At 25.7% G+C, this 14,002-nt stretch overlaps 1 protein-coding gene across 2 annotated transcripts; it reads left to right on the forward strand.

Moving 5' to 3' along the window:
• Positions 1 to 491: 491 nt before the first annotated feature.
• LOC118067468 (deleted in azoospermia protein 3-like) lies at positions 492 to 12,353 on the forward strand. 2 transcript variants are annotated; one of them, XM_035084203.1, is made up of 8 exons: positions 492 to 967; positions 1,103 to 1,319; positions 4,171 to 4,458; positions 4,560 to 4,695; positions 4,777 to 4,896; positions 5,083 to 5,186; positions 7,365 to 7,811; positions 8,994 to 12,353. In XM_035084203.1, the coding sequence occupies exons 1-8, from the start codon at positions 891 to 893 to the stop codon at positions 10,155 to 10,157; spliced, it is 2,553 nt and encodes an 850-aa protein (XP_034940094.1). In that variant the 5' UTR covers positions 492 to 890; the 3' UTR covers positions 10,158 to 12,353. The 2 variants fall into 2 exon arrangements, with proteins under 2 accessions (XP_034940094.1, XP_034940093.1); XM_035084202.1 differs by lacking the exons at positions 492 to 967; positions 1,103 to 1,319 and adding an exon at positions 2,455 to 2,779.
• Positions 12,354 to 14,002: the final 1,649 nt, after the last annotated feature.

The following is a 14,002-nucleotide window of genomic DNA, read 5'->3' on the forward strand; positions in this document are numbered from 1 at the left end:
ATAAATAAATATTCTTTTCTTTTTTCTTTGTTAATATATAATTTTCAACATAATTCATAATAATATCATGTAATTTATTTTTTTTTAAATATAAATTACAATGTGAGATGTTTCAAAAATTAGAAAAAAAGTAAAGAAAGAAGAAAGAGGAGAAATTTTCATATATCCATATATTTTTATTCTATTTCTTCGTTTCTTTGTCTTTTTTCCTTTTTTAAAAAAATTTTATTACTTTTTAACTCTTTTTTTCTCTCTTTGCAATTGTTGTGACTAAAAAGAAAATATAAATTTTGGGTACGTGTAAATTGTATGAGCTATTTAAAACAAAAAAAGGAAAAAACCCAAACAAAAAACAACAAAAAAATATTCTATGTAATCTAGCTGTTTAAAATAAGTAAAAAAATTTCTTACAAACAATGCATATTTTTTTTTTATTTTTCACTATCTTTTCTTTCTTCATCTTATTAATTATTGAATGTTATAAAATGTATATATATATATATATATATACATATGTCTATTAGATCAGTATCAATTATAATTTGTTAAGCAGATGCGACGTTTTTGTAAGAGTTCACAGAGTGTAGTTTTGTTTTTATTAACATGAGTAATGTGAAACTCAGCACTTCCTACTGACATTTAGGCAAAAAATGTAAAAAAATTTATGAAAAGTGGGGGAATTCTAGACCATCCTCTTGTTAAAACTTGAAGATGATTTTCATACTCATTTTTGTTCTACTTCTGTTCACTTTCGTCTCTATAAATATCTTTTTAAACTTTTACTTTTATTTTAATAAAAGCCATTATGTTGAACAGATCAAACTATTTGTTATAAAAGAAATTTAACAAATTGACATAAATGTTTTAATATTCAAGAAAAATTGTAAAAAATGACGGATAAATGGAAAGAAGAGCCAATAAAGCAAAGACACAATGCCAATGCGAGAGAAAGAGATCGTACTTTCAGGTAAAATAAATAAAAATCACTGTTAATTAATTTATTGTAACGTAGAGTAATTTAATTGTAGTTTTGTATTATTTATGTATAACACGGTAGAATAAGTAATAATGTTTAGAAAAAAAAATATTAAATTTTTTCTAGTGTTAATATGGCATTCAACACATTGAGAAATTTAATACCAACTGAACCTGCTGATAGAAAATTATCGAAAATTGAAACTCTGCGCCTTGCTAGCAGTTATATCAGTCATTTAGATGCTGTTTTAATAGCTGGAGTTATTGATCAACCTTGTATGAAGCTTGATGATAACTTTCGTCGTCCAACAAATAAACCCAATAATTTTTATACGCGTCCACAAGTGTGTACTTTTTGTTTATCATCACAAAAGAAATACGTAAGTGGTTTTATCGATTATTTTTTCTACCATTCTTTAATGATTTTTTATCTACATTGATTAATGATTGGTTTCCTCTTGCAGAGTTTGGGTGTAACTTCATCAATTTTATCAGATTTAAATTGCCAACAATATGTAATTATTCCAAGTGAATTGAATAATTGTTTAAATGTTAATTAGAATAATATATAGATTATTTTTAATACCATTGTTTTTCAAACTTTTAGCGCGAAGAATTTGCACTATACAAGTCAAATGATGACTTAAGTATCGATTAAATTGTACATAACTTATTTAAAAAATAAAAAAAATAAATCTGAACAAATGAATTTTAAATTTGTTTTTCACATTAAATACTGAATCTAATCGATAACTATTTAAAACAATAGTATCGATAGTTTTTATCCAATAATTGGGTTTGTTTAAAAATTTTTATGCCATTTTTAGGAAAAGTTATTATATAATTTAAGAAGTCATCAATAAATAGCAGCACATATCTCAAATTGATTTTGAGTATTTTTTTTACAAATTAAATACATATAAATATTTTTTTTCAAAAAACCCTCGAACAATATTCACGTAATTTTATAGATTGCATTAAATAAATAAAGTCATTGATTTTCGTATTCGAAAATATAATGCGAAAATTAAATAAAAAGTATTGACAATAAAATAGAAAAGTTGAAAAAAGATAATACAAAATGTAGCTGCATCGTTTGACATTTTTCCTAACAAAAGAAGCTATGTGGTGTGTCTGACATATGTCGATCGATTCATCAAAAACATTTATCTCAAAACTCTAGCTCGTCCTCATTTTTCTTTCCTTTTATTTTAATAAGTAACAAACCAACGCAGGATAATCGAAAAGTTAACTTTAACCATTAACCAATGAATTAAATAAGAGTTTTTGATAATAATAATAATGAATTTCAATATTATTAATAATAGAATTTGTAGAAATAATAAAAATTAATAGTGGGTATTGATAAAAGTGAAAAGTGGCGCGCTTTAGTTGTCAGCCATCTTGTTTGTGCTCTGGTATCTCGAAAAAGAAAGAACGACGGAGGAGTGAGAGAGAGAAAGAGAGAGGTAGTTGGTAGTAAGTATTGCAACGGTGGTGTTTGTAGGCCGTACGAGCGAAACGAACGAACGAGAGGTGCGGAGGTGTTACAAGAGAGACGTGAGTGAGCCTTCGTATACACAAGGCTTTAAAAAACGTCGTGTTCACATCATAAGTGTTTAATAAAGCAATAAAACGTTTAATAAAAGTGACGAAATAATCATTAATATATCAAGTGGCTTTGCACCCCGGGCTCAAATCCCGTGGGAGCGAAGCAACCAGTCTAGACATCCTATCCCCGGGAAGCGTGCAACAAAAAAAAACCAACAGGACTCGCCCACAAGTCCGACAGGACTCTAACATGGTAAGTTAGTGTTTATTTCAATTCTTCATTTATTTTTTCATCATTTCTCGTCTTATTATTGTCGTTGGAATGGCGATTTTCCAACGATTAATCAATTATTACATGACAGTAAATTAAGAAAAAAAAATTAACCTCGAGAACTGCACCCTAAGGATTTTCCGGGAACAAAGAAAAACCGTCGAGACAAACGGATGTCTTGGTTTACTTGTCAATATTTTCAAGTTTATCATCAAACTTAATCGACATTCACGACGCTCATTCTGTTTACAAATTCGATATTCGTTTTTTTTCGTCAAGACTCAGATGTCTGAAAATTTGTTTTGGTGAGGCTTCTGAGTAGTTTTCTTAGGAAACGAACATGGTTTTCTTAAGTTACATAATATTTCATTAAATAGTATACCATTAAGAGATATAATGAAATATATTAATTAATTGATCAATTTTTATTAATTCAGTACTTTAAGGTAACATTCATTATTATTATATTTTTTCATTAATTTTTATACCATCAACAGGCTACACTTTTGACACAATATTATGAAATTTTTGAGATATTTCAACCATGAAACATAAATATTTACATTAATTAATTAGTTTAATGATGTCAACTAATTGACTTATTCACTAGAATTTAAGAATGTAGATCAACTCACCATTAACTACTAATCATCTTTATCCTTTTTACAACTATTTTATCTAATAAATAATTTCTTGATTATCTAATTACTATTAACATATTTATCAATAAAAAAATTTCATTTACTTCAATCACTTAAATTATGAATAACGTTTTTAAATGTGATTTATTATTTATATTGAAAAGATGTAAAATTTTATTTTATTCATAAAAAAAAACAATCAAAAATTAATCATTATAAAAAATATCAACTATTAATAAGTGAAATTTTTCAATTGACTCAATTGTTCATGAAATTCATTAATTAATACATTGTGGACAAAAATTACTATTTATAACCTAACCTTTATTATTGTGATGTATTTAATATTTATTTTTTCTAATGATGAAAAAAATCAAAATTATTAATTATTCAACAAATAAAATACTTGATGAACATAAAAAAACGTTAAAAAAATTGTTGATACTTTAAATTAACAAGCACTACTTAAAAATAATTAGCATTACAAAACTGATATACATTCAAAAAATAATTATTTATGAACCAAAAAATATAATTTATCCTTATAAAATACTAATTAATTTAATCCTCATAATATATCTACAGTATGATATTCTTTTCATATAATATTTTTTTATTATAAGCATTTCATCAACTATCCATGCTAATTTAAAGTAAATGAATTAACTGATTAATAATTTATTTAATAATTGAATACTATAAATTTTATTTAAGAATAATATGAAATTCTAGAGTTCAGCATCAACAGGCGGTACTGAGGGGTCGTCTAGTCCTGCCTCGAGTCCTGCATCAGCAACAAGCCAAGCTATGTCAGCACCAAAATATGGTACTTTAGTACCAAACCGTATTTTTGTTGGTGGAATATCGCCGACAACAAGTGAGGCAGAGTTAGCGGAGTTATTTTCTACTTATGGCAATGTTAAAGCAACTAAAATAATTGCTGATCGAGCTGGGGTATCCAAAGGATATGGTTTTGTAACGTTTGAAACTGAAGAAGAAGCTAAAAGACTTCAGCAAGAGGTAAAAAGCAGTATTGGAATTATTGTATCATTTTCATTTAGTTAATCAAATAATTTCATTTCTTTAAACTGTTATCTTTATGTTTATTTATTTATTTTCAGTCCGAGTGTATCGTCTTGAGAGAAAGAAAACTAAATATAGCGCCAGCAATTAAAAAGCAGCCTTTTAATCGTTCGTTCGATGGTGGCTCAGGCTCACCTCCAGCTGTGCCTACAAGTCCTTATTATTATGCTAATGGTAAGTAAATATTGATCTTTAAAATTATTAACGATTTTAGTTATCAAAAATCAATTATCAATCAAATTTTTTTTTTTTAAGGAATGGGTCTTTCTTATCAAAATGGTTTGACATTTTACAATACAGGAGCGCCTGCTCCTGGAACACCTCTAGCACCTCCAGCAGATCCGACAGCTATTTATCAAGCTGCTGGAGTATTTGGTAATTTTTTTAATCATTTATTTTATTATTTAAAATTATTTTAAATTTAAAATTCTCGATGAAAGTAGATAACAGCTATTAAAAGACTATTCATGTTAATTACCCAGAGTTTTCGTTATACATAATCTCAGAATGTTTGAAAATAAACATTACTGCATAATTAATTATGTACATTGTAATTTACAGGGCCTCAAGCTGCATCAGCACATCAAACTTTTGCACCGATGATGTATCCTTGTCCAGCGCCATCTTTATATATGCCACAACAATATCAGTATTCTCCAATGCCTGTAAGTAATTTCAACAACCCAATTACCCAAACTAGTATATAATTTAGTAATTAAGTCGTCAATTGATTAATTCTAGTCGTTATTAGTCTGTTGTCCAAATAATGTAAAATATACATAACTAAAATATTTATCAGTACCCTTTTTTTTAAAAGGTCACGTAGTGTGTCTAAAAAACTTTTCTTTTTTCGTGACTTTTATGACGAAAAGTTCAAATTGATTAACATATAAAGATGATATCAAAAAGTAATATAAAATAAAATAAATTAAGAAATATGTTAAAAAACATAATTCAAAGGTAAAAGAATGGAAATGAATGGATATAGTTATCAACGATATTGTTAATTACGGTATTTAAACAGACAAACGGTCTAATGGGAGAAGCTATACCACCGGCCTTTCTACCAAATCCGCAACAAATGCCTACTTATGTACTTCTCGACGCAATACAGTATTGAGGTTTAAAGGTACTAGAATGTCACTTTAACAAGAAGAAACTTCATTTTAAATGTGTTTTTGTCATTATTTTAATGTTCATCAAAGCATGAAAAAAAATGTTTATCATGCACATTAGACAGGCATGGCAGGATTATATCACCAAAATTTTTTTTTCGTTTCGTTCTTGTTTATTATTAGCATTTAAATGTATCATTGTTAATTATTATATTATTATATTTCAATTTATTGAATTATTTTAGCTTTACAGCAAATCCTTTTGAAACATCCCTCTGCTGTTGTTGATAATTTTATTTTTATCATTTATGAATTACATATGTAAACATGTATTAAGTCAAGGTACTGGTTTTACATAATTGAGCTTACAGTTTATATCAAAATAAAAAAAAACTTGGATCTATGTTTTAAGCTGCTGTTTAACTTTTTAGCTTTCTCAATTAGCACAGAGTGAATAGTGGATGATTTTATATTTTATTGAGTAATAACTTTTTAATATTGCTGTTGGCACTATTGTTCCTGTAGCTTTATTAATTCAATATTTTTCAGTATTTCTTCCAATATAATGAATACTCGATCATTTAATAATTGTTGTGAAAAATAATTTACACAAAAAATATTATTTTGAAAAATTGTTATAAACATTTTTTATTCAAATGAGACCGATTTTTCTTACATATTTTAATGAAAATAACTTAAGAATGGCTTTTCAGATTATGCTTAAAATCTAATCAGCTGTAAGTTACTTCAAGACGTATCGATTGACCTCTTATTCAATGAAATCACTCAATTCGTTCTCAAAATATCGTCAGATAAAGTTTCTACTAAATATGGATTAAAAAATTAACAGATTTTCATTTTATTAAAAATTAATATTAATATAAAAATATTTAATTATTTCAGTATAATAATTAATATTAATTAATTCAAAACTATAAATTCATAAGTATAATGTATAATTTCATTAAAAACAATTAATTATAAATCAATTTTGATATTATAAAACAGTCTAGCTGACTTTTAATCTTCAAAATTATTTATCATATAAAGAAATAGACTTTTTTTTATAATAGTTAAAATTATCTCCTTTGACAATGAAAAGTTCCAATGCATTTGGACTTTTTACTGATAATTGTTAACTGCGAAAAATCCCCTTACATCCCACAGCCTTTTTTAACACTCGAGGCGCTTTAGCCTTTTTTTCAATAGATTAAACGTTACAAAAAATTCTATAATTAAATTCTAAAATGCGGCAAAATTACACATAAGTAAAAAAAAAAATTTTTTTTCATTTTTTAAATCGATAAATTTGTCATTTTATTATCCAACTTCTAATTCATTATTAGATGATAAAACTTTCAATGGCTTTGAAAAAAATTGAACGATTCATATCATACAGTTATTTAATTGAGTCAGATTTAACATCAATTCGTTTTAAAATTGATAATAGTTATTAAGGTAAAAATATTTTATGAATAAATCTATAAATCTTATTTAATTAAAAAATTGCTTTTGAATTATTAACTATAAGACTGTTTAATTATTAAAATAATGAAATTACATAATTAAAAGTAAAGACTTGATAAAAAATATTAATATTTTTCATTGTAAGTGCCAGTACCTCTACTTTATTATGTATTAATGGCTGTTTAGCGGCATAAATTATATATATTATATACATCTATCTCATTCAGAAGCAGCTAATTCAAGTGACTTATTAATCTGCAGTACGAGTCGTATTATCCGGGAGCAGCTGGAACCCAACCATACCTGTATGCATCGAGCAATACAACGAATAATGGAAATCCTAATAGCGGAGGTGGTGGATCTAGTGGAAATAATCCTGCTGGAGCAACAAGTCCTCCAACCAATGCTCCTCATGGACTTCAATCAATTCAATCTGGTCCACACTACTATACACCACCTGGACCACCTACAAGTGCTCATCACCCTCCACTTTCAAGTGGTCCAACTCCTGGAGTACCTCAGCAGCTCCAGTCTGATCATCTTTATTATAATTTTACATCTGGACCACCACATCCTCCACCTCCACATCAGCACCCAACGCCTCATGGACCTATTGGAGTTGGAGATCAACAGCTGCTTCTTTATACGACCGATGGATCATGCCAACAGCCTGCCAATAATTCTGACGGTCAAACCGGACCTCCAGAGGTAAGCATTTATTTCATTTCATTAAAGAAACCTCGAGAGTTGAACAAATGATTACTAATATGGCAGTCATTTAACATATTACATTTCAATTTTATTCTTGTTTTTTATTTTTTTCCTTCATAATCTTACATTTATGTTAAATAAAAATTCATGTTCAATAAAAATTAAATTAAATGATGAAATTAATGTACCCTGGGTGCATAGTAGAATCCATTATGTATATTCGCAATTTTTCGTAACAATCATTTCACTTCACGTTAAAAAGTATTTTTTTCGATGTTTTTTTTGACATGCGTAAACCAAGTTGATGGAAAATAATTTTTTTATAATTTTGACATACATTAGTTTCTTAAAACTACACATGAATGATAATGGTTTCCTTTAACCATTAAGCTATACTAAAAGAGTAAAAGAAATTATTTTAGTACTATTTCATATTTGGTTAAAAATTGAGTATACTCCCTTCGTCTATATTGACTTTAAAAAACGATGAAATTTAAACCTTTTAATATCTTTTTGAAAATTCTAAAAAGATGAAAGAAAACAATAAAAATAGAGCAAATAATAGGAAAATTATTGGAAAAATAAGTGAACATTTGGTACTTAATGAGAAAAATGTTGAACAGATGTTGAGTTGAGATTATTTTATTGAACAGTCGTAGGATTCAAATATTACAAGACACAAAGTATGGTAGACAGGACAAAGATTAAAACAGAAAGCACTCCAATAAAGATTTTACATTAATTTTAAATGTCTTAAATTTTAATATAAGGGTTTTAGGATAGAAAAGTTTTTCAAATATAAAGTAGAAATATTCTTAATCCGTTTTGAGTAAAAGTATTACATGACAATTAATATTATCAAATTTTTTATTTGCAGCTCTTTTTAATAAAAAATCAATTTTATTAAGATTTTTTTGAATTATTGAAACAAATAAAAAAAATTATGAAAATTATGATGACAAAAAAAATAAATGAACAAGAGCAAGAGTACTATATGTAGCAAAAATAAACACACAATATTTGTGAAACTTTCTAATTTAAAATCAATTTTTCAACTCTCGAAGCTTTTAAAGATAAATGCGTTTAATAAAAATTGTTCTCTACTATTTTTTAAATATTTTTAAATTGAAAAATTAGAATAAAAAATTTTAAAAAATGTATAAATCGAACAAATCGTAGGATACACGCTCAACATCGAGCCAGTCAGATCATCAGTCACAACATCGAGTACAGTCAAGTGGCAACGAGACTCATGTAACAACAACATCATCTACTCCATTAATTCCCATAATGCCAATGAAATATCCATTATCAAATCGATTTCCAAATTATCATCCTTTAGCTATTCATCCATCCCCACTTCCACAAACGACTATTTGTTCTAATGAAACCGACGAATCGAACCTCAATCCAAATACAATGCATTGTAGGATTCTTTATCCAATTTATATTCCAAACCCTTACAATACACCAAGCTTATTACCAACCCCAACAAATTCATTTGATTCACAAAAATTAAGAGACCAAAATCAAGGTAAAACGTCTTTACATCATCAACATCCTAATGGATATAATTTGATTTCTACAATGCATCAAAATCCGTATAAGCAGCAAAATAATAATAAATTTTCGACAACGCGATTAACTAATCCGCACAATAGAAAAAATTATTCTACTTCGTCTTACGTATCTCGATCATCATCTAATATTAATTATAACAAATCAACAAATTCATACAATACATCAAAACATCATCATTCCGATTCAAGTAGCACTCGTAGACCATTAAATTCTGATTTTACGGGTAAAAAGAATTTCGCTAGTACTAATAGTAGTAGAAATCATGATAATAATGATTCGAGTAATAGTGACGTTAGAAATTCTAACGATAAACAATCCACAAGTCCACCACCTGCTCCTTATTCACCTATGACACGTCCACTTCCAAATTTTTCCCCTCCAAATGTCCAGGTACAGCAGTTCTATGGAAACCAAGGACGATTTTCTAACCCTAATCAGACGCAGCATCATCAACAGCAAAGAAAGTATGGATCTTCAGTAACATCAATTGGATCAAATAGTGGACGGTCAAATAATAAATCAACTGATAAATATAATCAATCAAGTGCTCAAGGTGTTTCTTTGCGATCGAATAAGTTTAAAGTTAATGGTATTATGCAAAATAATAATGGCAAGGCTGTTGAAGAAAATCTTGGTGGTGCTGGTGATGCTCAACAAGCTGTTGCAAGAATGCCATTAACTCCTCCGAGTACACCACGAAATATACAAGACTCAAGTCAAATTAATGACGCGTGCCATCAAATGCAGGCGCTAACTCTTTGAAAGAGAACAGATAAACAATTAAAAAATTATTTAAAAACATTGTTGCGTCTATACATTGTTGTTTCTTGTTGTTTTTTGAGAAGAGGGAGCAAAGAAATAGAATTAATATAAAACATAACAACAAATGAAAGAGTAAAAGAGAAACTAAAAGCTTAGAGCTAAAAATAAACTATTTATTTATTTAAATTTTATTTTTATTTTTTCTCGACGAAAAATGAAAAGAATTTGAGAAATAATTATTCTAAATTATGATATTAACTATTGGGGGCATAGCTGATTAAGAGTTTTCATTTTTTTTTCTTTTCCTAACGTCCCATAGGTAACACATAACAGCGACAAAAGAATTGACTAAATCATTAAAAAAAACTCCCTCGGCTCAAAATATAATGAATCTTTAATACTTCCTATAAAAAACCGTTATATATATATACATATATATATATATACATATATAAATACACAATAGAGTATAAAAAAGTGTATCGTCATGTTAAAGGTTATAAGAAATCAATGATAAATAATAATAATTATTATTATTAATTATAATAAAAGAAATAAAAATATATCTAGCCGATTCGGATACTTAATGCAATTAAGATTATGTATTATACATACAAAATATATATATATATATATATATACACTTAAACAAAAAATGAAGACAGAAAGAATGAAAAGTACGCATATATCATTAATAAGCAAAATACAAATTATTAATTAGCTATATTGACAAAAACGAAAAACAACGTTATAACAAAATAACTCTGGAGGAAAAGGATATAGTTAAAAATTGTTTTGAGATTACAACATTAAAAAATGAAATGTTTAAAAATGATGCTGTTTTGAAGCGAATAACAAGACTCTTATTTGAATCATTGGTTAATTAATTAATTGAAGGGAGAGTGTCTGTGTTAATTGTTGTTTCAATTAAATAAATAAGAAAAAAAAATGCAATTTTTTATTGCAGTAGGCTCGACGAAAAATGAAAAAAAATTCAAATATTTATTAAAATAATATGTTATTTAATGAATAAATAATAAATAAAAATAATAGTTAAATGCAAATAAAAATATCCATGAATCTCGCGAGCAAGGCTAGAGTAGATTAGATAAAACCAAAATGCCGAGTTAGATGATTGATTAACAAATTAGAAACATCAAATGATTGTTAATTATTTCAAAATAATAAATAAATATACATACATATATATAATATAATATATATATATATATACATGTATGTAACGATGTAACAAAAAAAAATTCATTAAAAGTATATTAATGCGAAACTCGTTGTTAATCGTACAAATACGAGCGATCTGTCATGTGTTCAAAGACAAAAAAAAACATTTATAAGTAAAGAAAAAAATACATAAACCAATGAAGGAATGGGATGTTTAGATATAGTTATAAGCGTTGGAGTTATAAGATGTTAAGAGAATAATATTGAAATAGTTAAAAAGAATTAAAGTGTGAGAGATGATGATTCATCATTTAAATAATAATGAATAAACATGGTAGGAGAAAAAGAATAATAATACGGTTGCTCAAGGCACTGCCATCTTCATTTTTCATTTTTGTTGTTGTTAATGTTACATTTAATTATTACTCCTCCCTCAATCTCTCTCACAAGTTAATGTTATAAAAGACAACAAGAAAGACGCAAAAAGTACTTAATATATTATGAAAATAATTTCTTTATTATTTTTTGTTGTTATAATGATAATATCAATTATTATCATTATAAATATTTACTTATTAATTATCTTCATCTTTATTATTAATAATTAATTATTACTAATTATTATTTTCGTAGAATTATTATTATTATTATTATTTAATTTATCAATGTAATAGTTATATTAATTAATATATTATGATATCGTTATTTAATTATTTGTGTCAAGAAACAATCGATGTGGTAATGAAAAAGTGAGAGTTAAGTAAATTTCAAGAATGGGCGGGGATAAAGTTAAAGAAAGAAAATAAAAAAATTTTAATAAATAAGCATATGTATGAATGAAGCTGAGTTAAAAAAAAAATATATAAAATAAAAAAAAACGTGTCGGCTGTGAGCTTCCAAGCAAATAAACAATAATTAAATTATTATTAATATTATTAAAGTGGAAGAGAGCAAGAGTGTTGAGAGAAAACGAGAAAAAGTGAGTGCGAAAGAAAACACTAAAGAGTATGAAAATATATAGAAAAAAAAAGAAAAAAAAAGGAAGAAAAAACAAAGTATAATAATTTTAAGCATATCTTATTTTTTATTATTGCGGATTATTATTATTATTATTATGATGATGATGATTATTATTATTATTATTACTATTATTATTATTAAATTATTATTAATATTATATGTAATTATCATCGCTACAGTTATTGGCAAATTAATGCTTCTTCAATTGTATTAAAAAATATGCAAGATATTACTTAGTAAAAATTTATTATTTTCATTATTATTATTATGAATATCTCATCAAAAACTATATTAATATGTAAACAAATACTTTGTTTTTCTTCTTTCTTCGTTGAATGTAAGAAAATATATTTAATAAATAAATATTTGTTGAATTCATATCTAATATATTGTATAGTAATTGATAAATAAATAATAAAAGGCCACTGTTATTGATGAGATAATAAAGAGACTAGTAATAAATAAATATTATTATTTAATTTGAAAAATATACTTGATAAAATACATATTAATTTAAAGAAATTTCATTAAATTTTGTGGAAAGAAAATATTTAAATATAGGCCTAGGTTCTTTTGACATTAATTAAGAATTAAATTCACTTCAATATAATATTTATGAACAAATTAATTATTAAATTCGAATTAGAAAATGATGTATGTATATATATATATACATATATGTATGTAGTGCCTTCTATTTATTTATTCGGTCGCTATCTTGACGGAAATTTTGACACTTATTTGAAAAAATGTACTTTAAAAGATATAATAAATAGTTCATTGTTGATTAGTTAATTAAATAATAATTTGATTTGAATGTTGAATAAAAAGTCAGGAAACAGTTAAAAGATAAATTAAAATCTTATACAAAAGTAAAGTGATCAATGTTAACGAGTTACATTATTTATTTATTAAATATTGAGTGTTATATAACAACATTGTTGATTATTCTGTTTTATATAAAAAAAAATCAATTGTAAAATTGAAGATAGTTGAAGCTGATAGTGAACGTTGATTAGTTAAATTTTACAGCTCATTTCGACACTTATTTCTTTCATGAAAAATATTTGAAAATGATTCATACGAATATACAATTAGTAAATAAATATATTAAATATATCGCAGCAATATTAATATAAAATAAGATAATAATATATTCTAGAATGGGAGAAAAATAAAAGTATAATTTACATGATTGAAAAATTAACAAAACGAAAACAAAAATTATTGCAGATTAAACAATAATTAATTAATAATATAATCACCCTTTTAATTAGAAAATATATACAAGAAACATAATAAAATTATTGTAACTTTCAAATCAATATTAATCTTTAATATTTAATTATATTAACTAAAACTCTCCAATATTTGCAAATAATAATCAATCATCGTGGATCTAAGAGCATGAATGCGTAAACTGTAAATCAATGACCTATGAATATCTGTTTATTTTGGAAATTGATGTTTTATTTTACTGTTTTCTTTGCAATAATTTTTTAAATTTCATTACAATATTTCGTACTCTTTATATTTGAAAACGTTGTAACGTTCGAATCGTAATATATTTATTTTCATCAATTTACTATTCTTTGGGAAAATATTATACTTGTCATCAATATTTGCTTATAAACTATATCACT

Source organism: Chelonus insularis, unplaced genomic scaffold (assembly GCF_013357705.1).
Source record: "Chelonus insularis isolate UGA/USDA-ARS -01 unplaced genomic scaffold, ASM1335770v1 contig_384_pilon, whole genome shotgun sequence".
In the NCBI taxonomy this organism is placed as follows: domain Eukaryota; kingdom Metazoa; phylum Arthropoda; class Insecta; order Hymenoptera; family Braconidae; genus Chelonus; species Chelonus insularis.

Bases quoted from the DNA above. Each gene is read 5' to 3' on its own strand.
- LOC118067468 (XM_035084203.1), top strand. From the start codon at position 891: ATGACGGATAAATGGAAAGAAGAGCCAATAAAGCAAAGACACAATGCC. The intron at 1,320-4,170 runs GTGTGTACTTTT...ATGAAATTCTAG, and splicing joins ATTTTTATACGCGTCCACAA to AGTTCAGCATCAACAGGCGG. The intron at 5,187-7,364 runs GTAAGTAATTTC...ATTAATCTGCAG, and splicing joins ATCAGTATTCTCCAATGCCT to TACGAGTCGTATTATCCGGG.